This window comes from Bubalus bubalis, chromosome 12, assembly GCF_019923935.1.
Source record: "Bubalus bubalis isolate 160015118507 breed Murrah chromosome 12, NDDB_SH_1, whole genome shotgun sequence".
NCBI lineage: Eukaryota > Metazoa > Chordata > Mammalia > Artiodactyla > Bovidae > Bubalus > Bubalus bubalis.
Genome location: NC_059168.1, coordinates 366,514 through 393,390, shown reverse-complemented (window position 1 = coordinate 393,390; position 26,877 = coordinate 366,514). Strand labels below are relative to the sequence as shown.

At 44.5% G+C, this 26,877-nt stretch overlaps 1 protein-coding gene across 2 annotated transcripts in view; it reads left to right on the top strand.

The window, feature by feature from the left end:
- Window positions 1-26,877, top strand: part of MERTK (MER proto-oncogene, tyrosine kinase) — a 129,413-nt gene that overhangs the window by 44,390 nt on the left and 58,146 nt on the right. For both annotated transcript variants that reach the window (XM_006065944.4, XM_025260577.3), the window contains exons 3-4: window positions 8,241-8,341; window positions 13,364-13,537. In XM_006065944.4, coding sequence (XP_006066006.3) covers window positions 8,241-8,341; window positions 13,364-13,537 — 275 coding nt within the window. The remainder of the gene's footprint in view (window positions 1-8,240; window positions 8,342-13,363; window positions 13,538-26,877) is intronic.

Genomic DNA, 26,877 nt, shown 5'->3' with positions numbered 1-26,877 from the left:
TCTTGATACTCCAACCAGTATCCTACCCCATCTACACCTGATATCAGCTCAAAGCATAGGGTATCCATTCATCTAGCCTGGGAACCCTGCGTAGCCAAGACCTCCTGATGAAGTCTCTAAAGAAGAGTATAATTCCTGGGGCAGTTATTTCTAAGGGCTTCCAAGCTGGCACAGTGATAATCTGCCTGCCAATGCAGGAGATGCAGGTTAGATCCCTGAATCAGAAATATTTCCTGGAGAAGGGAATGGCAACCCACTTCAGTATTCTTGCCTGAGAAATCCCCATGGACAAAGGAGCCTGGTGGGCTATAGTCCTTGGGGTCACAAAGAATCAGACACGATTTAGAGACTAGACAACAACAGTTAACTCTGAAGTCTGGTGTAAGGTGTAAAAAAGCTCTCTGGCTTAGGTTGAAACACTCATCAGGTAAAATTTTCCAGGAAGGCACCAGCCTTCAGATCAGAAGACTTGAGGAGACCCACCCTCAAGCAAAAACAAAAACCGATGCTCCTGTGTACTGACAGGCCCTGCAGGTTTAGTTACTGGGTGATTTATGGCAAAGGGAGAGTGTTTGATATTTGTTTTCTTTGTAGTCTAAGAGTTCTCAATGCTCTTTAAATTCTGGCATCCTTTCCAGTGGCTCAAGCTGGACGGATTTTACTTTCTTAGTGCATTTTCCTGGTAAACATGGTAAATGGGTAGTTTGGATTCCTGCGTGCTCCTTGTGCCTGAGAGACTTGTGTTGGTGGGCCCCTGCAGGCTCTGAGAACCAAGACCCTTGCCCTACCCTGCCCCAGCTGGGTCTGCCTGATGCCATCGCTGGTTGCTCTTTATCCTGCTGCTTTTGGTGACCCCAAAGATGGAATCGTACATGAGAGATCAGCCAAACATCTAGAAAGTAAGAATATCATTTGCTCAACCAAGCCATCAGTTGGGAAAGCTATTTTTAGCCACAGATTGCTGAGACTTTCAGGCACTTTATATTCAATTCAGACTTCTTTTCAGGTCAAATTTTTTACCAGATTCCTGAACTCGGTTTATCCATGGAATCCTGTCAGCACCATTTCAATGACGGCTGGTTAAATAGAATGCTTTTGTATTCTTCTTTTTAGTGTTTTTTCTTTCATTTTTAATGTTTGTTTGTTTGTTTTTGATTATTGTAACATACATATAACATGGGCTTCCCGGGTGGTTCAGTGGAAAAATAATCCACCTGCTAATATGGGTTCGATCCCTGGATTGGGACGATCCCCTAGAGGAGGAAATGGCAACCCACTCCAGTTTATTCTTGCCTGGGAAATCCCATAGACAGAGAGGAACCAGGCGGGCTACATTCCATGGGGTCACAAAGAGTCAGGCATGACTTAGCTACTGGGCACGCATGCATACGTAAAGTAAAACACCATTTTAGCCCTTTTTGAATATCCAGGTCAGTGACCTTGAGTACATTCACATTTTCAATGCAACTATCGCCACCATCCATCTCCAGAACTCTTTCATCATCTCAAACTGAAACTTGATACCCATGAACACTAACTCCCCACTCCCCATCCCCTCCAGCCCTCAGCAACCTCTATTCCACATTTTTTCTCTGTGAATTTAACCACTCTAGGTATTCAAGAGGAGTCAACTAATATTGGTCCCTTTTTGTATTTCTTTCTTTCTTTCTTTCTTTTTTTTTAAGTGACCAAATATTTATTGAGTTCCAGATTTCCCGTAGATGCCATACATGGTGTAGAGGTGGGTGTTAGACCCTCCATTTCTGAGAAGGAACAGAAGCACAGAGAGATGGAGAGATTTGTATACACTCCACGTATAGGTGACTCAGATGGTAAAGAATCTGCCTGCCAGTGCAGGAGTCCTGGGCTCGATCCTGATCTGGGAAGATCTGCTGGAGGAGGGCATGGCAACCCCCAGTATTCTTGCCCGGGAAATCCCAAGGACAGAGGAGCCTGGCGGGCTACAGTCCATGGGATCACAAAAGAGTCTGACATAGCTTATCAACTACACTACCACCGCTACCACGAGCCATGTGTGAGCAGGTCAGCCAAGTTGTAACAGGTCTGAAGGCCAGAGAGATGAGTGTCCTTGTAGGATGTTCTGGGGCTATGTTAGCTGAGGGCATCCTGGTGGGGATAGCTTTTGCAGCTGCCAGGTCCCCTTCAACTCCCCCTTCTTCACCTTGGCTCTCCCCAGATGGTTCCTGTCTAGACATCGGGTCTGAGTCTATGGTTTCTTTGGTCTTCCCCTGTTCAGATGTTTGACCAAAATCTGTTGGAATTCTTAAACCTTTATTTAAAAGTGCCTGCACATGGTAAAGTAGTCTGTCTCTCCCACTCCAGCCCCCAGTGCTTTCCCAATAGGGAGCAGAGGTGACCCACTGATTGGGTAGCTTCCCAGAGATATTCAATCCACGAGTCCTGTGTGTGTGTGTGGGTGTGTGTGGGTGTGTGTGGGTGTGGGGTGTGCATGCATACCCGTGCCAGGCCCCAGCATGGTGTGTTAATCTAATAGAGTATTACTCATGGCCATGGTTAAATCAGTACCCAGGGTTCACAATGTCTGTGGCTGTGGAAATGCTATTTTCAGCCGAATCATGTCGTCAACCTGTAATTACATTGGCCTTCTTCTCGAGCTTTTTGATCTTCCTGAATTTAATAGTTTCCTTGCTTGCCTGTTAGTTCACTTAATTTTCTAATTTTTGATTGCTCATTCTCCTCCACGTTTGAAAGGAAAATAGGCATGTGCTCTCAAAATGACACAATTCTCAGGACTGGAGTTTTTTCCTTGGAGGTGCCAGACCTGGAGCCGTTCCTTTCTCTCCAGCCCAGACACATTGCCCTCCAGGCCTGGGGTCTGGCTGAGTCATCTTTGCTCTTGCTGTTGGGAGCCTCATTCCTCCTGATTTCTAGCTCCTGTCTCCCACAGCCCAGCTTCCCCTCTTCCTGGTTTACTCCCTCACTTTACATGAAGCCCACCCCCTCCACTTGCTTTCTGGACTCTTGAATATCTGAAAATGCCATATTTTTCCTACTCTCACCAAAAGACAGTTTGACCAGATACAGAATTTAAAAGGAAAACAATTTCCTGCTGTCATCTTTTTGCTCCGAGAGTTGTTCTTGAGAAGCATGATGCTGTTCTGATTCACTCATAAATTACCTGCTTTTTCTTTCTCTGGAAGCTTTTGGGGGTCTCCTCTTTATCTTAGATGTGTGACATGTCTAAGGGGCTTGGTGAAGCCCCTTGGTGGGTCTTTTCTCTCTTGCTGTGCTGCCCGGCCTAATGGTCAGGTTTGGAAAGATCCATATCTCCAGTTCTGGGCATTTTCTTGAATCATATCCTCCCCCTCCCCTCTCTGTGTTCTTTCTGGAATTCCTTGTTCAGTCGTCGAAATGTCTAGATTGCTATTCTGCGAGCAGAGCCTTTCCTGCTGTTTCTGCTGGGGAGAGGGAGGAGACGGGGAACCACTTCCCCATCTCGAGTCCCAGCTGCACCCTGCCTTCATCCTGGGAGCCTTTATGTGATGTCTATAAACTAAAAGTAGAATTATTTGTGAAAAACCGTTCCTGTGCTATAGGTAAGATGAATCTGGACTTGGTAATTAATGCAGACACAAATAGTCCTTCTCACCAGATGCTGCTGCTGCTGCTGCTGCTAAGTCACTTCAGTCGTGTCCGACTCTGTGTGACCCCATAGATGGCAGCCCACCAGGCTCCCCCGTCCTTGGGATTCTCCAGGCAATGACAGTGGAGCAGGTTGCCGTTTCCTTCTCCAGTGCATGAAATTGAAAAGTAAAAGTGAAGTCGCTAAGTCGTGTCTGACCCTCAGCAACCCCATGGACTGCAGCCTTCCAGGCTCCTCCATCCATGGGATTTTCCAGATGCTGCTAAACCCTGCCTAAAGCAAAAGAGTAAAGACCAAGTGTTTGTTTTCAGGCAAAGCTTTATTGATTCTTTTTTGTATTTCTTTCTTTAAAAAAAAAATAGAAAGTGACCAAATATTTATGGAGTTTTGTGTTCTCCCACTCTTCTCCTACTCTGAATTTTTCTTGCTGGCTGGTTGAAGACACACCTAGACTTTGTGTGCAGTCCGATTCCTGCTGCCCGTGCGTGCCGCTCCATGGTTATCTGCGCCTGCTGATTTCCCGGGTCCTGGTGGGCTGTGCACCCTTGGCCTGGGTGCAGCCTCACTGGAGCTGTGGCCTGCCTTCCTCTCTAGCTGTCACTTCCCCTCTGGTTCCTGGCTTACTGAGTGTTGGGTCTCATCGTCCACTCTGTTCAGCTCCTCCCTAGGTTTTCCTGCAAGAAAACGATGCCTCTTTCAAGGTGAACTTGTGAAATGAGTGGAAACGCTCCTGTTTTCAGTAGCCATGACCTTGGTTTTCCTTAAAATGACAAAGAAGGCTATAGACTGATCAGCGTACAGAATCTGCCAGAAGCAGCTTCTGTGCACTATCCAGCCCCTGGTTGTTACCCGCGTGAGCAGCACGCCTGCTCCTCTTCCTCGTCCTTCATCCCCTTCTGGTAAACCATGACATCCCAACACATTCCCAGGCAGGGTCCGCTAGCCCCTTATTTGGAGATCTTTGTCCTGTGAGGTCTCTTTCCATGTTCTTCTGGTGACCTCTAGGCACTCTGACGTAAAGCCCCTTCCCTAAAGCGTGGCTTTCCTGGTGGCTCAGACGGTAAAGAATCTGCCTGCAGGAGACTTGGGTTCGGTCCCTGGGTTTGGAAGATTCCCCTGGAGAAGGGAATGGCAACCCACTCCAGTATTCTTGCTTGGAGAATTCCGTGGACAGAGAGGAGCCTGGTGGGCTAGAGTCCGTGGGATTGTAAAGAGTTAGACACGACTGAGCGACTAACACTTTCACAAATAAGTTGCATCGAGGAGCAAGCTGCTAGGAAGACAAGTGGACCTCTCCACGTTTTTCTTTTTTTCCCTTTTTCCTCTATCACAGTCTTCTTGGTTGTGTCTGATGCACAGAGCAGAAACCAGTGCTGTGGAACTAATAAAGGTGTCCTCTTTTGGGAGCATCTGAGAGTATTTCAGAGTGTTCCATACTCTCTCATCCCTTCCTGCCCCAGCTAAGATCAGGTGTCATGTCTGTGGTATTCCTCCCTGTTTGTAAACATATTGAGAAATTGACAAGCAGGACTCTGAACCTTTTGAGCCAAGGCCTCCTGTTTATATCAGATATTTAATAATGTACCGTGTTTACACTGTAATATGAGGAAAACAAAAGGAAGGTGACTGAGAATTAAATAGTATGAACGTGAATGTGTAAATACTGGGGTGGCCACACCAGGAGAGGTAATAAAGTCCACAGCGACTTGTACCACGCACACGACCACTGTAGACAGAGAGATGCTGTCAGTCATCCTTCAGACGATGACCGAGTCACTGCCAAGTTCAAAACAGGACGAGGAGATACTAGCCTACCATGTTCAGGGTCCTGGGCAATGAAATGGATATTAACACCAGGCAAAATACTTTGTGTGTTTTCGATGGGGTTAGGTTCCAATCTCTAAAGGTCCTTTGGGTTGTGGAAAAGTTGCCTCTGATCCCTGAAAGCCATGTTGGCCCTTAGTTATGTGACCATCCAGGACAGTCCCACAAATTTGCAAAATGCCTTGAGAGGTTGTACTCTGATGTGGAGAACCCTGGTGTAGAGCCTACCACAGAAATCCAGATGAGTGAGCATACAGGCGTTAGGCAAGGTTCTTAGGAAAAACAGAACCAATAGGCTATACACATGTGAAAAGAAAGAGAGCAAAAAAAAATTATTTTAAAGATTGATGTCATTTTAAAGATTTAATGTCCCTGCTGTTGTCATTGTTGTTGAAGTCGTGTCCGACTCTGTGACCCCATAGACTGTAGCCCACAGGGCTGCTCTGTCCATGGGATTTCCCAGGCAAGAATACTGGAGTGGGTCGACATTTCCTCCTCTAGGGGGTCTTCTCAACCCAGGGACCAGACCCACATCTCCTTCATTGGCAGGTGGAGTCTTCACCACTGAGCCACTAGGGAAACCCCTAATGTAATTGTTGTTGCTCAGTCGCTCAGTCACGTCTGACTCTGTGACCCCATGGACTGCAGCACGCCAGTCTTCCCTGTCCTTCAGTATCTCCCAGAGTTTGCTCAAACTCATGGCCATTGAGTTTGTGATGCCATCCAACCATCTCATCCTCTGCCACCCTTTTCTCCTTTTGCCCTCAATCTGTCCCAGCATCAGGTAATTGTGGGTGCTGCCCAATCTGAAATCTGTGGAGTGTCAGTGGGAGACCCAGGGGAGAGCTGATGTTGCAGCCTTGAGTTCCAAAGACAGTTTGGAGGCAGAATTCCTTGTTCGTCAGAGGACCTCAGTCTATGCTCATCAGACATTTAAGTGACTAAATGAGACCCACTCAAGCAATAGTGGATAATCTGCCTTACTCTGAGTCTACTGACCTGAATATGAATCACATCTGAAAAATACCTTCACAGAAAAATATCTTCATCTAGAGTAATGATTGACCAAGTATCGAGGTGCCACGACCTAGCCATGTTGACATACAAGGTTAATCATCACAGTGAAAGACAAAGAAGCTAAAGAATGTTGATTCCTGTAGTAGAAACTCCAAAGGTCATCAATGAAATATCTTTGTGTTTCTCTTTTTTTTTTTTGCTTAAGTTATAACATTTTTTAAAATTTAAATTTATTTATTTTAATTGGAGGCTAATTACTTTACAATATTGTATTGGTTTTGCCATACGTCACCATGAATCCACCATGGGTGTACACGTGTTCCCCATCCTGAACCCCCCTCCCACCTCCCTCCCTGTACCATCCCTCTGGGTCATCCCAGTGCACTAGCCCCAAGCATCCTGTATCCTGCATTGAACCTGGACTGGCGATTCGTTTCTTATATGATATTATACATGTTTCGATGCCATTCTCCCAAATCATCCCCCACCCCCTCTCCCACAGAGTCCAAAAGACTGTTCTATACATCTGTGTCTCTTTTGCTGTCTCGCATACTGGGTTATCGTTATCATCTTTCTCAATTCCATATATATGCGTTAGTATACTGTATTGGTGTTTTTCTTTCTGGTCTACTTCACTCTGTATAATAGGCTCCAGTTTCATCCACCTCATTAGAACTGATTCAAATGTATTCTTTTTAATGGCTGAGTAATACTCCATTGTGTATATGTACCATAGCTTTCTTATCTATTCATCTGCTGATGGACATCTAGGTTGCTTCCACGTCCTGGCTATTATAAACAGTGCTGCGATGAACATTGGGGTACACCTGTCTCTTTCAATTCTGGTTTCCTCAGTGGGTATGCCCAGCAGTGGGATTACTGGGTCATATGGCAGTTCTATTTCCAGTTTTTTAAGGAATCTCCACACTGTTCTCCATAGTGGCTGTACTAGTTTGCATTCCCACCAACAGTGTAAGAGGGTTCCCTTTTCTCGACATCCTCTCCAGCATTTATTGCCTGTAGACTTTTGGATCGCAGCCATTCTGACCAGCGTGAAATGGTACCTCATTGTGGTTTTGATTTGCATTTCTCTGTTAATGAGTGATGTTGAGCATCTTTTCATGTGTTTGTTAGCCATCTGTATGTCTTCTTTGGAGAAATGTCTATTTAGTTCTTTGGCCCGTTTTTTGATTGGGTCTTTTATTTTTCTGGAATTAAGCTGTAGGAGTTGCTGTATATTTTTGAGATTGGTTGGTTGTCAGTTGCTTCATTTGCTATTATTTTCTCCCATTCTGAAGGCCGTCTTTTCACCTTACTTATAGTTTCCTTTGTTGTGCAGAAGCTTTTAATTTTAATTAGGTCCCATTTGTTTATTTTTGCTTTTATTTCCAATATTCTGGGAGGTGGGTCATAGAGGATCCTGCGGTGATTTATGTCAGAGAGTGTTTTACCTATGTTCTCCTCTAAGAGTTTTATAGTTTCTGGTCTTATGTTTAGAGCTTTAATCCATTTTGAGCTTATTTTTGTGTATGGTGTTAGAAAGTGTTATAGTTTCATTCTTTTACAAGTGGTTGACCAGTTTTCCCAGCACCACTTGTTAAAGAGATTGTCTTTTCTCCATTGTATATTCTTGCCTCCTTTGTCAAAGATAAGGTGTCCATAGGTGCGTGGATTTATCTCTGGGCTCTCTATTTTGTTCCATTGATCTATATTTCTGTCTTTGTGCCAATACCATACCGTCTTGATGACTATGGCTTTGTGTTTCTCTCTCAAGCATAACCAGTGTGCAGCGTTCAGACAATGGGTCGTACATCTGTAAGATGAAAATAAACAGCGAAGAGATTGTGTCTGACCCCATCTACATCGAGGTTCAAGGTGAGTCCAAAGGCCACAGATGTCCAGTTGCCGTTTGGTGGTTTGTTTTAGAGCCTGCGTTAATTGCTTTGTGTATAATGCTCTAGAGTTTGGCATGCCCATTTGTTTGGTGTTGGGTTTAAAAAAAAAATTTTAATTGAAGTTGATATACTGTGTTGTGTAAGTTTCAGGTGTATAGCAAAGTGACTCAGATATAGATAGATAGATAGATACATATATATATATACATATATAGAGAATACATATATGTGTGTGTGTATATGACTCAGATATAGATAGATAGATACATATATATATACATATATAGAGAATACATATATGTGTGTGTGTATATATATATATATGTACGTATGTTTCATATTTAATTGCTAAGTTGTATCTGACTCTTTTGTGACCTCATGGACTGTAGCCCACCAGGCTTCTCCGTCCATGGGATTTTCCAGGCAAGAATACTGGAATGGGTTGCCATTTCCTTTCCCAAAAGATCTTCCCAACCTAGGGATTGAACCCATGTCTCTATATTGGCAGCTTTACTGCTGAGCCACCAAGGAAACCATGTGTGTGTGTGTGTGTATATATATATATATATATATATATATATATATATATATTCTTTTTCAGATTCTTTTCTCATATAAGCTATTATAAAATATTGAGTATAGTGCCCTGTGCTATACAGGTCTTTGATGTTTAACTATTATATATATAGTAGTGCGTTTATGTTACTCTCAAATTCCTAATTTATCCCATTTGTATGCATCAGTTCACTTCAGTTCAGTTCAGTCGCTCAGTCATGTCCGACTCTTTGCGACCCCAGGAATCGCAGCACGCCAGGCCTCCCTGTCCATCACCAACTCCCGGAGTTCACTCAAACTCACGTTCATCGAGTCAGTGATGCCATCAAGCCATCTCATCCTCTGTCGTCCCCTTCTCCTCCTGCCCCAAATCCCTCCCAGCATCAGAGTCTTTTCCAATGAGTCAACTCTTCGCATGAGGTGCCCAAAGTACTGGAGTTTCAGCTTTAGCATCATTCCTTCCATAGAAATCCCAGGGCTGATCTCCTTCAGAATGGACTGGTTGGATCTCCTTGCAGTCCAAGGGACTCTCAAGAGTCTTCCCCAACACCACAGTTCAAAAGCATCAATTCTTTGGCGCTCAGCTTTCTTCACAGTCCAACTACTCTGATGCAAAACTTGCAGATCCTTAAGCACTGAGATAAAGGCTATCTTCTTTCTTAGATTATAGGTAATTATGAAATAAACTTAATTCTTAAAGATTTAGCTCTCTGCTAGACACTAAACCTGAGACAAAAAGGGATTATGGACCTCCTTGCCTTAAGGTTATTTACAATTTAAAAAGCTCAAGTCTTAGGACTTCCCTGGTGGTCCAGTGGTAAGCAATCCACCTTCCAATTCAGGGGACCTGGGTTTAATGCCTGCTCAGGGGACTAAGGTCCCACATGCTCCAGGGCAACTAAGACCCAGCACAGCCAAAAACAAAACAACAACAAAAAATAAAACCTGAAGTCTATTTTAGGAAGCAAAATGCAGTTTATTAAATAGTTCTCAGCGCTGGCACTAGATGCCACTCACCTGGTCAAGTGCCAGTTATCTGTTATTTAGTATCCTTTGCTGCAGTGGTCCCCACCCTTTTTGGCGCTGGGGATCAGTTTCATGGAAAATAATTTTTCCCCAGAGGGATGGACACCGGGGCTGGGGGAGGGGGATGGTTATGGTTTCGAGATGATTCAAGTGCATTAGATTTACTGTACCCGTTATTTCTATTATCCCATCAGCACCACCTCAGATCATCAGGAATTAGATCCTGGAGGCTGGGGACCCCTGCTTTCCTGTCTTACTTATGCGGACAGTGAAACCAGAGAGAATAAGCTAGTTTCAACTGTGCCTGGGATTCCTTTTTCAATCCTTAGCGTTTCTCAGGCATGTGATTCAGTGCAGTTCTGATGCCATGACATGACATGGACCTGGTAGGGGAGAACTGTGGGGCATCAGGCAAGGCAATCTCTGCCCTCGAGGAACCTGAACTCTCGTGGGGACATGAGCTGACGCACAGGTGAGCCAGGCCAGGTCCTGCATCTTGGGCCTTGCCTCTCGGGTTCAGCAATGGCAGGGCCTGCCAAGAGGGGCTTCGAGGAAGAAACATCTTCATTATCAACCCAAGTGGCCACTCCCCGCTGTCCCAGGGACTTGTCCTCCAGGGTCTCTGCATCCCTGCTCGCCAAGGCACCCCCATTACAGTGTCATCAGGAGAATGACTTTGCTGCTTTCTCCTCACCCTTCTCATCACAGGTTTTGGAGAAGGTGATTAGCCTTTCAGCAAAGTTTGAGACTCGTCTCCCATTGAAAGGCAACTGTGCTGTCCATTCTTTTCCAAACCTGAACTTGATACCCACTGATGCTGCAGGAGGCCCGAGAGAGGGAGGCCCTCACGGGGTCTCTTTTGGAGCTTTGCTCTGAGCCCATCTCAGACTTCCCCGGGCAGCTTCCCAGGCGGTGCTAGTAGTAGAGACCACCTGCGACGCAGGAGGCCTAAGAGACGCCGGTCCAATGCCTGGGTCGGGAAGGTCCCCTGGAGAAGGACATAGCAGTATTCTTGCCTGGAGAGAGCCGCCTGACCGGCCATAGTCCATGGGGTCACACGGAGCCGGACACGACTGAAGTGACTTGGCAGGCACGCATGCCTGTCCCAAACTGGACGGCCATGCCACAGGGTTCTGTCAGTATCCACCGGAGGGAAGCGTTCCTACCTTTGCTGCTACTCTGGGAAAACTATTCAGAAGACATTTTACTTGTAAAATCCCAGAAAAAAAATGCCCAGGGTAGCAATGAGTTAGGTTCAAATGAAGTTTGGTAAAACACTGAAGCTTGGGAAAAAGAATCCCATTTTACCAATCCCATGTTTTTCCTGCTGGGACCGGATCTGTGAGCTCCCAGTCCCCAAAGAACACAATTTAAATGTTCACTTGTTCTGTTAAAGTTTTGTTACATGCCCCAAATAAGTACCAACTGGCTGTCTCTGAGCTGTTCTTAACGTCCCTTCCCTGTGACACCAGTTCTGGAATCAAAGTGGGAGATCTTGAGGTTGTAACTGTGTAACTCTGTCTACACGGTTTTCATGAGTTTAGGCTTGGAAAAACTGTTCAGTCTTACACAGGTGTACAGATTTTAAAATTTATTATCACCAATATGAAAGTCTCACACACAACAGGTTGTCCTCAAAAATGGGCAGGCCCACACCAGTCAGAATGACCGTGATCAAAGTCTACAAATGATAAATGCTGGAGAGGGTGTGGAGAAAAAGGAACCCTTCTATACTGTTGGTGGAAGTATAAATTGGTAACCACTATGGAAAACTGTATGGAGTTTCCTCAAAAAACTAAAATTACAGTTACCATGTGATTCACTGATCCTACTCCTGGACAAATATCCAGAAAAGATGAAAACTTTAATTTGAAAGGATACATGCACCCCAGTGTTCACAGCAACGCTGTTTATAATCGCCAAGACATGGAAGCAATCTAAGTGTCCATCAACAGCTGAATGGATAAAGAAGATGTGCTGTATAATGGAATATTGTGTGTGTGCTCAGTCGCTAAGTTGCGTCTGACTCTTTGTGACCCCATGGACTGTAGCCCTCCAGGCTCCTCTGTCCATGGGATTTCCCAGGCAAGAATACTAGGGTGGGTTGTCATTTCCTTCTCCAGAGGATCTTCCCGACCTGCATCTCTGGCATTGGCAGACAGATTCTTGACTGCTGAGCCACCAGGAAACCCATAATGGAATATTATTTAGCCATAAAAAATGAAATAATGCCATTTGCAGAAACATAGATGGACCTAGAGATTATCATACTAAGTGAAGTCAGAGAAAGAAAGACAAATATATGGTATCGCTTATATGTGGGAATGAAAAAAAAAAGATACAAATGAACTTATTTATAAAACAGAACCAGACTCAGAAAAAGAAAACAAACTTGTGGTTACCAAAGAGGAAGGAGTAGAAGTTTCGGATGAATAGACACACAGCACCATGTACAAAATAAACAAGCATAGCACAGGGAACTCTATTCCATATCTTGTAACAACCTATAATGGAAATGAATCTGAAAGAATATCTACTTTTGCACATGTATAACTGAGTCACTTCACCATACACCTGGAACTAATACAGCATTATAAATCAGGTGTGCATGCTCAGTTGCTCCGTCATGTCCAACTCTTTGCAACCCCGTGGACTGTAGCTCACCAGGCTCCTCTGTTCATGGAATTCTCCAGGCAAGAATACTGGAGTGGGTTGCCATTTCCTCCTCCAAGAGATCTTCCCAACCCAGAGATCGAACCCATGTCCCCTGCGTCTCCTGCGTTGGCAGGCCGATTCTTTACCGTTGCACCACCTAGGAAGCCATAAATCAAGTATACTTAAACTTTAAAAAAAAAAAAAAAGGAGGGGCAGACCTCGCACATGGCTTTGTTTTCACTCTGTGTTTATTGGTAAGGAATCCTGCCAGCCTTTCCCAGGAGCTTAAGCAACACCTAATTTCACAACTGCCAGGCCTCCCTTCTGGAAAAACCAGTTCTGAATCACCATTGCTCCTTTGGGAAAGTGTCCTAGAAAGCCAGCTCGAGCTAGACTGGTAAGAATTAGCTTCTGTGTGCTTTCTTACTCAACTGCATCAAGGTGAAAACTGAGCATTTCAGACCTGGGTGGTGGTCAGAAAGTAAAAGTTTAGTCACTCAGTCGTGTCTGACTCTGTGACCTCATGGACTGTAGCCTACCAGGCACCTCTGTCCATGGGATTTCCCAGGCAAGACTACTGGAGTGGGTTGCCAATTCCTTCTCCAGGAGATCTTCCCAACCCAGAGATCAAACCCAAGTCTCCTGCACTGCAGGGTGGTGGACAGAGAGAACTATTGCCGAATTTTGGTGTGGTTTCCATTCACCTGGGGGGTGCACCTTGACCTGTGAATCTAAAACCTTCTTCCACTTGCCACTTTCTCTGCAGGACTTCCTTACTTTACGAGGCAGCCCGAGAGCATGAATGTCACCAGAAACACAGCCTTCAACCTCACCTGTCAGGCTGTGGGTCCACCCGAGCCCGTCAACATTTACTGGGTTCAAAACAGCCGCCGTGTTAATGAACTTCCAGAAAGATCCCCCTCTGTTCTGACTGTTCCTGGTGAGTCTCAGCTGTGGCATTTGTTTATGGTTTGCTTTCGGACAGTGGAGGGAGCAGAAGTTGGGTGAATGCTGTAGTGTGCAGCAGCGGGCACTCGAGGAAGATAAAAACGCAGGTGGGGCAGCCCAGGATGCGGACCAGATGGATGGGGAGGCAGGTGGAAATCTCGGGGTCAGAGGTCACAGTACAGGACAGGTGTCTGTGGTTACGTCAATCAAGTGGCCAGAGTCTTCGAGCCAGGGCGGCAGGGAAGCCCTGCTCACATCTCCCGTGGCAGCTGTGGCCCAGCTGGCCTGGCAGGCCTTGCCTTTCAGGAACCACTGATGTGAAGACCTCAGTGAGGTGGCGGCGAGGAAAATGCCTTGGTCATGGAGGCGGTTGTGGGAGGATTGAGTCATTGTGGGGCTGTGACTGCCGTGAAGGTCAGCAGTCATCTGATTTCCATCTAAGTGGGTGTGACCTGGCTTCGGTCCCAGACCTCCTCCCACAGTGCTCCTAGGGTCAGCGCCATGGATGGTTCTGTGCTGCTAAATCCAATGGGCTCCTCTTTGGCTCCTCTCCTTGCATCTCCCGGCAATGTCTGGTAAGGTTACCACCCCCTAACCTTCCCAGTCTGCATGTACTCAGGGAGTATTCTGAGAGGATGCTGCACACCAAAGGTGACTTTCCGAAACCACTGTCTTCCTGGCTTCCTTCCTGCCTCAGTGCTCTTCCTCTGCCCACAATAGGAGTTCTGAACATGCTGGGTGCCACAGGGCTCAGTCCTGGACTGAATTCTGATCCCTCTGAGGCACTCCTGCCTGGGAGATCTCCTCTGGATCCTGGCTTCACGACCATCCATGTGATGACTTTGAACTTTGTATCTCTGGCTCATACTACCCTCCTGAGCTTCATGCTCCTTTCCTGGCATGTCCACTCACTGGATATGAAAGTGTGTTAAAATGAAACTCTTAATTTCCCCCCGTACTCGGACTTGTTCTGCCACAGAGTTCCCCATCCTACTAAAGCGTGTCACCCTCTGCCCATCCTTCCTGCTGCTCATTGTTTAGACTGACTACATCAGGAGGCTGCCAGTTGTCTTCCCACAATACATCTCAAATCTCTTTTCTGCCTGTCTGCTGCAGGGCCTTGGTCCAGGTCACCGCCACCTCTTGCCAGCATCTCTGCAGTAGCATCCTAACTAGTCTCTTAGCTTCCAGCCTTATCCCCAGTCTTGTTCTCCATGGTAGATCATGTCCCCTGCCTGCTGGAACTCTTCAGTGGCTGCCCGTTATCTTTGACTTTCTCTCAAGAGGCCTTTCTGCTCCTCCTCTTAGGATATGCGTGCTCTGTTCCCCAGTCTACTATCCAATCCCAGCTCCACCCACTCTTTCCGCCCTGCTAATTATGCGCCAGTCACACCGATTGTCTTTTGTTTTCTTAGAAACATCCCCCTTCTGCCTGCCTCAGGACCTTTGCACCGTGTCTCTGTCTGCCTACAATGTCGTTCCATTTGCCCTTCCTCCCGTGACACATGTCAGGTAACACTTCTGCACAGAGGTCTTTCCTGGGCATTCTTTTGGGTCCTCCTCACTCCTTTATCAACTCTCAGGCATGGCACATATTCTTGTGGACTTCCTTCGTTGCACTGGTCACAGTCTGTCATTACCCTGTTTATTTGTTTAGTCTCCTTGTCTGTCTTCTTAGAGAATGTATGCTTAGTAAGGACAAGGGCTTTGTCTCTCCCAAGACACAGCCTGACTCATGGTAATACTCACTGAATGTTTATGGTGAGAATGGGCCAGCAAGTGATTGCCAGCCGGAGGTATTGTCTCCGAATCACTTTTCTTACTCCTGACTCCACGAGGAATGTTATCATTCTCTCTGCCTTCATCTGAGTTTTCTTTGAGTTTCTCTGAGGAATTGATCATCAAGTGACTTATTTGTTTAAAATCAACTTTAAAAGAATACATTCCACCTTCTCTGGATGATTGTTTTGAAGTCCTGTAAAGAAGATTTATGGGGCATACAATGAAATATGTAGGTTAAATTGACATATAATTAAATGCATAGAATTTAAGCACACAATGAGTCATGATAAATGTAGACAGTCATGTAACCACCACTTGAGTCAATATATAGAACATTGCTATCACCCCAGGAAGTACCCACCTTTTCCCCTTGGATCAGCCTGCCCCTCCCGTAGGTGACCTTGTTCTGATGTCTAGTTTCATATATAAATTTTGCCTGTTATTGAAATTTACATAAATGAAATCATAAGGTATGTATTCTTTAGTGTTGGGCCTCTGCATCTATTGACGTCATATCATTTTTCGCCTTTATTCTCTTCATGTGGCAAATTACATTGATTGGATTTTCAAATTTTAAACCAGTGTTGCATCCCTAGGCTAAACTCTGCTTGGTCCTAATGTATTGTGATAGATTCCATTGGCTGATAGATATTAAGTTAAATATTTTTGCATTGAAGCTTTTTCTGGGGTAACACCGACTGCTTGTACTGCGAGCTGGTTCTGCTCCTAATTACTGTGAGTTAGTGAAGACCCCCTGGTCAGGACAGCATCTGCCACAAGAGTGCCCTCACCTCAGCTGCCATCCACGAGTCTCAAGGGAGTCCCAAGCCACCTGTACTCCTTACTTCAGTTCAGTTCAGTTCAGTCATCAGTCATGTCCGACTCTGCGACCCCATGAATCACAGCACGCCAGGCCTCCCTGTCCATCACCAACTCCCGGAGTTCACCCAGACTCATGTCCATTGATCAGTAATGCCATCCAGCCATCTCATCCTCTGTCGGCCCCTTCTCCTCCTGCCCCCAATCCCTCCCAGTATCAGAGTCTTTTCCAATGAGTCAACTCTTCCAATGAGATGCCCAAAGTACTGGAGTTTCAGCTTTAGCATCATTCCTTCCAAAGAAATCCCAGGGCTGATCTCCCTTAGAATGGACTGGTTGGATCTCCTTGCAGTCCAAAGGACTCCCAAGAGTCTTCTCCAACACCACAGTTCAAAAGCGTCGATTCTTCGGCGCTCAGCCTTCTTCACAGTCCAACTCTCACATCCATACATGACCACAGGAAAAACCATAGCCTTGACTAGATGGACCTTTGTTCGCAAAGTAATGTCTCTGCTTTTGAATATGCTATCTAGGTTGGTCATAACTTTCCTTCCAAGGAGTAAGTGTCTTTTAATTTCATGGCTGCAGTCACCATCTGCAGTGATTTTGGAGCCCCCAAAAATAAAGTCTGACACTGTTTCCCCATCTATTTCCCATGAAGTGATGGGACAGGATGCCATGATCTTCGTTTTCTGAATGTTGAGCTTTAAGCCCACTTTTTCACTCTCCACTTTCACTTTCATCAAGAGGCTTTTGAGTTCCTCTTCACTTTCTGCCATAAGGGTGGTGTCATCTGCATATCTGAGGTTATTGATATTTCTCCCGGCAATCTTGATTCCAGCTTGTGCTTCTTCCAGTCCAGCGTTTCTCATGATATACTCTGATATAAGTTAAATAAGCAGGGTGACAATATACAGCCTTGACGTACTCCTTTTCCTATTTGGAACCAGTCTGTTGTTCCATCTCCAGGTCTAACTGTTGCTTCCTGACCTGCATACAGATTTCTCAAGAGGCAGGTCAGGTGGTCTGGTATTCCCATCTCTTTCAGAATTTTCCACAATTTATTGTGATCCACACAGTCAAAGGCTTTGGCATAGTCAATAAAGCAGAAATAGATGTTTTTCTGGAACTCTCTTGCTTTTTCCATGATCCAGCACATGTTGGCAATTTGATCTCTGGTTCCTCTGCCTTTTCTAAAACCAGCTTGAACATCAGGAAGTTCACGGTTCAGGTATTGCTGAAGCCTGGCTTGGAGAATTTTGAGCATTACTTTACTAGCGTGTGAGATGAGTGCAATTGTGTAGTAGTTTGAGCATTCTTTGGCATTGCCTTTCTTTGGGATTGGAATGAAAACTGACCTTTTCCAGTCCTGTGGCCACTGCTTAGTTTTCCAATTTTGCTGGCATATTGAGTGCAGCACTTTCACAGCATCCTCTTTCAGGATATGAAAGAGCTCAACTGGAATTCCATCACCTCCACTAGCTTTGTTCGGAAGTGATGCTTTCTAAGGCCCACTTGACTTCACATTCCATAATGTCTGGCTCTAGGTGAGTGATCACACCATCGTGATTATCTGGGTTGTGAAGATCTTTTTTGTACAGTTCTTCTGTGTATTCTTGCCACCTCTTCTTAATATCTTCTGCTTCTGTTCGGTCCATACCATTTCTGTCCTTTATTGAGCCCATCTTTGCATGAAATGTTCCCTTGGTATCTCTAATTTTCTTGAAGAGATCTCTAGTCTTTCCCATTCTGTTGTTTTCCTCTATTTCTTTGCATTGATCACTGAAGAAGGCTTTCTTATCTCTTCCTGCTATTCTTTAGAACTCTGCATTCAGATGCTTATAGCTTTCCTTTTCTCCTTTGCTTTTTGTTTCTCTTCTTTTCACAGCTATTTGTAAGGCCTCCCCAGACAGCCATTTTGCTTTTTTGCATTTCTTTTCCATGGGGATGATCTTGATCCCTGTCTCCTGTACAATGTCACGAACCTCCGTCCATAGGTCATCAGGCACTCTATCAGATCTAGTCCCTTAAATCTATTTCTCACTTCCACTGTATAATCATTAGGGATTTGATTTAGGTCATACCTGAATGGTCTAGTGGTTTTCCCTATTTTCTTCAATTTCAGTCTGAATTTGGCAATAAGGAGTTCATGATCTGAGCCACAGTCAGCTCCCAGCCTTGTTTTTGCTGACTGTATAGAGCTTCTCCATCTTTGGCTGCAAAGAATATAATCTATCTGATTTTGGTGTTGATCATCTGGTGATGTCCATGTGTAGAGTCTTCTCTTGTGTTGTTGGAAGAGGGTGTTTGCTATGACCAGTGCATTTTCTTGGCAAAACTCTATTAGTCTTTGCCCTGCTTCATTCCGTATTCCAAGGCCAAATTTGCCTGTTACTCCAGGTGTTTCTTGACTTCCTACTTTTGCCTTCCAGTCCCCTATAATGAAAAGGACATCTTTTTTGGGTGTTAGTTCTAAAAGGTCTTGTAGGTCTTCATAGTACTGTTCAACTTCAGCTTCTTCAGTGTTACTGGTTGGGGCATAGACTTGGATTACTGTGATATTGAATGGTTTGCCTTGGAAATGAACAGAGATCATTCTGTCATTTTTGAGATTGCATCCAAGTTCTGCATTTCAGACTCTTTTGTTGACCATGATGGCTACTCCATTTCTTCTGAGGGATTCCTGCCCACAGTAGTAGATATAATGGTCATCTGAGTTAAATTTACCCATTCCGGTCCATTTTAGTTCGCTGATTCCTAGAATGTTGACATTCACTCTTGCCATCTCTTGTTTGACCACTTCCAATTTGCCTTGACGCCTTACTTACTGGCTGTCAATTTGCAGGTTCCTATGACCCCCTTGGGTTTCCCAAATGGCTTGGTGGTAAAGAATCCACTTCCAATAAAGGCGACATGGGTTTAATCCCTGGATTGGGAAGATCCCCTGGAGACGGAAATGGCAACCTGGGAAATCCCATGGACAGAGGAGCCTGGTGGGCTACAGTCCATGGGGTCACAAAGAGACTCTCTGGTGTCGCTTCAGACTTAGTGACTAAACAGCAGCCATCATGACCCCTTTGGGTTCAGGGATTTTCTAGAATAACTCAGAACTCAGAAAAGTGCTCTACTTATGTTATAGTTTATTTCATCAAGGATACACACAGGATGAAGTCTGGGAGGGTCCCAAATGCAGAGCTTTTCTGCCTTGAAGAGTGTCACCTGGTGCATCAGTGTTCACAGAAGAAGAAACTGCTGAGCTTTGGTGTTCAGAATTTTTTTTAATTGGGGCTTCATTATGTGGTATAACTGATTAAAGCATTAACCATGATGGAATACCGTCTCCCAACCTCCCTCTCTTTCCTAGAGGTCAGGAACTTGAGCTAATATCACGTGGATCAAAGCCCCAAGCCTCCCATCACATGATTTAGTCATTCTGGTGACCAGTCCCCATCTAGAAGTCGGCTGTGCATCCACTTGAGTTACCTCATTAGCATAACAAAGCCACTCTCGTTGCTCAGTAAATTACCAGGGACAAAAGCTACTCCAAGTCTTTATCACACAACAGTGTTCTTGAAGGAAGTTGATTTATAATTTTGTTTTTGTGATGTAGGTTTTGGCATCTGGGTAGTGCTGGCCTCATAAAACATAGTTGGAAAGTGTTCCCAACTCCTCTCTTTGTTGAAAGAGCTTGGTAGTGTTGGTGGTATTTTGGAAAGATGTGTATGAAGTTCAGTGGAGGTTGTAACCTCTTGTGTTTTGAATATTTTTTTTTACCTTGCTTTTTTTAAAAAAAAACTTTTTATTTTATACTAGAGTTAGCCAATTAACGGTGTTGTGACAATTTCAGGTGGACAGCAAAGGGACTCAGCCAAACATATACAGGCCTCCATTCTCCCCCAGACTCCCATCCATATTCATGCTGCTACATAGCACTGAACAGAGCTCCCTGTGCTACACAGTAGGACCTTGTTGGTTATCCATGTTAAATATATTGAATGCTTTATTTCTGATAATGCAGTTTACATTGCCTTTTTGGTGAGGTTAATGTATTGGTTCATGTTGAGTCTGAGGTTAACTGAAATCCCCAAGCATTTTTCTCATAAATTGCTGAAAAATCAAGGCTCTCCTGCTTTTTGTATATTTAATTATTTTGAAATTTCAGCCCATCATGTGACCTTTATCCCTATGAAAATTTATCTCATCATCCCAATCTACTAAGGCCATTTTGAACCTTGATTCTCTTATTGGATTAGCAAATTCTCTCCCTGTTTCCTGTCTAGATTCTAATCTAACCAAGGACAAAGCACAGTGGCCATCAGGCAACCTCTGAGTTGATATCAATTCATGAAATCAGCTCTTTTGTCTACTTTTCAGTCAGCAATCTGCCTAATTTTATTTTTTCCACCATTTATCTCTCCATCTTGTCTTCTAAGAAATTCCTTGATACATTGGACTAAGAACTGTCCTGGAAAGACTGAAATCAGCTTGCAGTTCATTTTGAAATCAGACCTGACTTCCTGTTGGAGCTGAAGTCCATTCCTGTCCTCCTAGGACACGTGTCCTAGGCACCGATTTGATAACCTTCTCTGAGGTTCTGCTGTGGATTCTGTCTCTCACTGATTTTGTACTCACCAAGATCAGTATCATTTTCTTTAGGAAAACAAGGACAAAATCTGTCCATCTCTGTTCATCTAGAATTTATTTTGTTTTACATTTTGGCCACTGCTCAGCATGTGGGATCTAGTTCCCTGACCAAGGATTGAACTCACATCCCCTGCATTGGAAGTAAGGAGTCCCAATCACTGGACCACCAGCGAAGTCCCCGTCTCTGTTCATCTAGAACTTTTCCTCTTCAGTTTTCTTAGCAAGTAGAAGGATCTGCAAAATTTAATACCCAAGGCTATATATATTGATATAAATTATCTCAACTTGGTGACCTTATTTATTTCTAAATGGTCAGATATACCATTACAACTGACACTTATTTTGGGCTTTAGATTCTTTACAGTCTTCATTTTACTTTCTTTAATTTGAAGATTTTTTTCCTTCTGGTTAAGAAGATAGAAGTAAAATAGAAATCGAGCATTCTATAAACAGTATACTTTTTAACATAAAGTTTAATGGGATATGATTACATGAAGCTACACATGTGATAAACTTACACAAAGCAACACATACACACAAATGAGTCCACACGTAACTGGAAAAATCTGAATAAGCTCTGTGGAAGGTACCAGTGTCAGTTTTCTGGTTTTGACACTGTAGTTATTTGAGACATTAACATTGGGGAGGTAGGGTGAAGGATACGTGGAACTCCCTGTTTCTGTAAATCTATAATTAACATTTCAGAATAAAAAATGTTTTAAACTGTTAAAATTGTGTAGCACTGTGAAAGAACTACATTCAAACTTATTCTTATTTACATCTATTCTTAACTTAGAGGACAAGTTAGTGTGGTACCCGAGCCCCTCCCAGTAAGTAGGTGGTATTTAGGGAATTAGGCTGAGGCCGTTTTGACTTGAGATGGCTTTGTGGGGCTGTGTACCCACTCAGAGCCTGCATGGAGCAGGCACATTTAGGAACAGAAAGATCATACACTTTTCCCTCATGATACCAGTTGTTTTTCTTCTGTGACATAAGTGCTGTCTTTAAGAAATGTGAGCGAAGAAGTACTTTGTCTAAAGGGCATGATTCTGAGTCAACAAAACCAGTCTCAAAGGTTACGTGCTGTGTAATTCCATTTAGGTAACATCATTTGAAAGGGTTGTAGTGGCAGTGGGCGCGTCAGCTCCTGCCGGGGCTTAGGTTGACAGAGGACGTTTGTAGAAGGGCTGGCGGGGGGAGCTTGTTAGCTTTGGCTCTACCACTAGGGCATGTGGGGTCTTAGTTCCCCATCCAGGGTGCAAACTCCACCCCTGCAGTCGATGCTCAGAGTCTTAACCACTGGACCCCAGGGAAGGCCCTGGAAGCTTCTTTTTGGTGATTAAACAGTTGATTTGTATACATATTTGTACCTGTAATAAAATTTCATAGAAATTTCATAAAAACCACCCCTCCCCCAAGTAAAGCAAAACCAAGAACTAGTGAAATCTGAGTAAGGCCTTCCTGTATTTTAGTTACTAGTATTGGGCTTCCTGAGTGGTTCAACTGCAGGAGACACAAGAGATGCAGGTTCCATGCCTGGGTTGGGAAGATCCCCTGGTGTGGGAAATGGCAACCACTCCAGTATTCTTGCCTGGAAAATCCCATAGACAGAGGAGCCCGTGGGCTACAGTCCAGAGGGTTACAAAGAGGTGGACATGACTGGACGACTGAGCACATGTACAGTGTTCCAACGTCACTTAATCATGCTACTGTGATTATGTAAGATGTTACCATTAGGGGAACCTGTACGAGTTCTGTAATTTCTTGCAAATCAGAACTATTTCAAAACAAAGTTACTTTTTCCCCCCAAGGAAGTACTTTGTCATCAACAAATCGAGTCCCAAAATAAAGAGCAGAACCACGAAAGCTTTTGCTCTATGGTGTTTAGCGACAGGATGTGTTATAGGTTAAGTGGTTAAGATCCTATTAACTAATGTCAGGTCACCATTGTGTGTCCCTAGGCAAGTTACTTGCCTTCTTTATATAAAATAGGGATAATAACAGTGTCTACCTCACAGAACATTTATGAAGATTCAGTGAAATAACATATGTAAGGACTTCTGTACAGAAGCAGCCTTCAGGAATGACTCAGATATTACCTGAGACAAATTTTTATATGAAACAGTTACTAACTCACTGTCCATTTTGAGCTACCTTCCTACTAAGATCAGGGACTTAGGCTGATCTTTCTGGTCTTTACTTTAAAAAAAAAAAATGTTTTTATTTACTTCTTTATTTTTGGCTTTGCTGGGTCTTCATTGCTGCTCAGACTTTTCTCTAGTTGCGGCAAGCAGGGGCTACTCTCAGTTGCAGGCCCCGGGCTTTTCACTGCGGTGGCTTCTCTCGTTGCGGAGCCCGGGCTCTAGAGCACAGGCTAAGTCACTGCGGTGCACCGGCTTTGCTGTTCCCCAGCATGTGGGACCTTCCCAGATGAGGCAGCGAACCCATGTCTCCTGCATTGGCAGGTGGATTCTTTACCACTGAGCCACCAGGAACGTCCTGGGTTTTACTTTTAAAAAATACGTGTTTTATGTTGAAATCCACATTTAGAAAACAGCTAAGCTAGTTTTGCTTTTAGTTAATTGGCTATAGTGCTTTTTTTTTTTTTTTTTAAATTATTACTATTTTTTGGCCGTACAGCAAGGCATGCAAGATTCTTAGTTCCTGGACCAGGGATTGAACTGGCGCTCCTCGCAGTGAAAGCATGGAGTCTTAAGCACTGGACTACCAGGGAAGCCCCTGTGGTTCTTAATCTTCTCTGTGATGACAACAGAAACAATAATAACGAGAATGTGTGGCAGTTTGTAATTCTCACAGTAAAGAACCGCATAGCACTCAATGATACAGTTAGATGTTTTCTAATTACCATTTTACAGATCAGGAAGAAATTCGGAGCAAGTAAGGGACCTGCTTGCCTAAGGTCTAGCCTTTGTGTGGCAGCTGGAACAAGCCTCATAAAACATAGACTAGGTTATATCAGTCTTCTGCTCAAAGCCCCAGGTTTCCCATCTCTCTTGGAGGACAAAGAAAGAAAGAAAGTGAACTCGCTCAGTTGTGTCCGATTCTTTGCGACCCCGTGGACTGTAGCCTACCAGGCTCCTCTGTCCATGGGATTCTCCAGGCAAGAATACTGGAGTGGGATGCCATTTCCTTCTCCAGGGGGTCTTCCCGACCCAGGGATCGAACCCAGGTCTCCCGAATTGGAGGCAGACACTTTAACTTCTGAGCCACCAGGGAAGCCTGACCCATATATTCCCTGACTTCAAACCTTCCCTCACCCTCCAGAATAAACTTGGCCCGTTCCCTCACCCCAAGTCTTTCTTCAGAGGACGTTTCTCAAGGAGCCATCCCTGACCCGCATGTTTACAATCACTACCACTTCACACCCCCTGACCCCCTGATCCTCTTCTATTTTTCCCGAGTACTAATCACCTTCTAATACAGCATGCAGCTTATCAAACGGAGCAGGTCTTTGCCTCCCCTTGCCTGCCCCCCTCAGTGTCTTCTGCCAGCCTTTTGTGTCTGGAAAACTTTAGTCAAAGAATAAGTTTCATCAGAGAAGTGAGAAATGTGGAAACAAAGGAAAACAATCAAAGGAGACTAGATAATAATAATGTAGTCATTAAGCAGAGTCAAGGCCCTTTAGCTCTTTCTCAAGGGCTATAGATAAGATTCTGAACCACATTCTCTGAGCTGTCTTATAGATACCTAGCTGGAGAAGTTAACTACATGATGAACAGACTGTACCCAGGACATGAGCTGCCACAATTCCTGCAATTGGCCACAAAAAAATGGGAACAAATGAACCCTAGAACTAAAGATTAACTGTACCTAAAGCAACCAGGATGATGTTGGTCAGATCACTGATGACTGTACCGTCCCTGCATGTAGACCACCCCCCACAATCTGTCTTTAAAAGCTCTCACCCGCTGCTTGGCGGGGTGAGAAGGTGGCCTTTGGACAGATGTCTGCCACCCTCCTCCACCCAGTTGCCGGCACCTGAAATAAAGCACTTTCCTTTCTACCAATCTGGCCTGTTTATTGGCTTTTGAGGGGCAAGCAGCTGGAGCCACAAACTCCTTTTGGTAACATTTATTAAGGCTATTATTTCTCACCCTCTTTTGTCCTTGAGAATGTGAGCTTTATAAGGGCAGGTATCATGGATAGATCCCAGGTGCCTGGAAAACATCTGGCACATAGCAGCTATGCACTAAATGTTGAGTGAATGAATTCAGGGCAGAAAGGGAGTTCCAAGTTCATAAGTGTAAGCCCTTCATTTATGCAGCATATTATTGTATTTCTCTCCTCTCTGGGTAGAAAGATGAACACCAGGGGAAAAAATAAAAGGACAGGATTGCTTAACCCAGAAGTCAAAGAAACACCCTAACTGTGCTCTTAGGGACTGCCTCCTCAGCAGTTCTGATTGTCTTTCCCTTGAGGGAGCATCCTGTGGCTGCATGTTCCCTAAAATATCTTTCAGACCTTGTGTCAGGGGCTGTCTTTTTTTAAACCAGCAGAGTACCAAGCAAGAGGGGCGCAAACCATCATAGTGAACTTGGGTGGGATGTCATGCAGGCAGGGGGTGTCCACGAGAAGAAGATCTGGCAACAGGAAATGTGGAGGCGCTGCTGTTGGGGATGTTTGGGAGATTGGGCGGTAGGGTGGAGACGTGGTGCGTGGGTACTATTCTCCCTGAAAAGCCACAGGGTTGGGCTCTAAAACTTCAAGATCCTTTCTAGTCTAGTAGTTGAGGGAGGGAGAAGGGAGAAGTGATGGGGTAGCTCTCTTTCTTAGTCCATCTTGGTTGCTGCAGTCAACTCAGGTTTATAAATGAGCCTCCAAGTGGGAAGCTAATGCCCTTAAGCCAAAAAAAAAAATGTATCACCAAATACATTAAGCCAGGAAGCCTATAGTTGGCCTAAAGTTTTTACCCATTCAATTCTAGAGAAAGTTAATCTAGGTTGGAATCAGCCTCCATTTCTCTTTGCTAGCCTCTGTTTGGCCTGTGGGCATTCACCACCTCAACCTGCCGGATAAAACCACTGCCCTTGATGGTTTGGCTTCTTGTGGGCAGTTCTGAGTCGGAATGGGTGCTTGTGCCAGAGAATTAGCTGCTGACTTTGTGTGTCCTCCGAAGAGAAGCACGAAGAGGAAAAACGTCTTCCCCTTAACGCAAAATCCTGTTCCGTGAGGAGTGGTTTCACTCTAGACATCGGTCAACCTTGCAGGACTAAAAAACCATGGGCCTAACTCATCTTACTTTGGAATCTGTAAGGAGATGGTGGATCTCAAGGAAATAGGTCCATCCTCTTGTCTCCTTGCAGGGCCAGGCTTGCCCTCACCACCAGTTGTCTGAGGGATTCATGGTTTGTTTTCAAGGGTTTCCCAAGAGTTTGGACAAGGGTGATTGAAGTCAAATGACTGGTTTTAGCCTGCAAAAGTCTGCTCAAATATGTACAAAATGTAAGTTGCCTAGCAGCTCCCAGGGTCTTATGATTGAGCCAAAGCTGATTTTTCTAAACATAAGCCAAGTTCTGCCAGTTCACGTTGCCTGGTGAAACAGGCATCTCATTTGGGAACTGACGACCTGGAAGGTTAAAGGTGATACTCCAGCAGGAAGAACCAAAGGTCACAGGCCTGCCTGTGAAAAAGTGGTGGGCAACAGGGGCCCCAGGTGGTGGCTTAGAGCAGTGGTCCCCAACCTTTTTGGCACCAGGGACCAGTTTCATGGAAGACAATTTTTTCTTGGACCAGAGATGGTGGATAAGGGGGATGGTTTCGGGGATGATTCAAGTGCGTTACATTTATTGTGCACCTTATTTCTATTATTATTATATCATCATAATATATTATATTATTGTATTATAATAATTATGTATTATATTATATTACATACTCTATTATATATTATATTATTATGTATTTGGCTGTGCTGAGTCTTAATTAGTGGCACATGGGCTCTAGTTCCCTGAACAGGGATCAAACCTGGGCTCCCTGCACTGGGAACTCAGAGTCTTAGCCACTGGACCACCAGGGAAGTCCTCAAGCATGCTTTTTTACCTCACTGAAATGTCCTTCCAGTAAGTA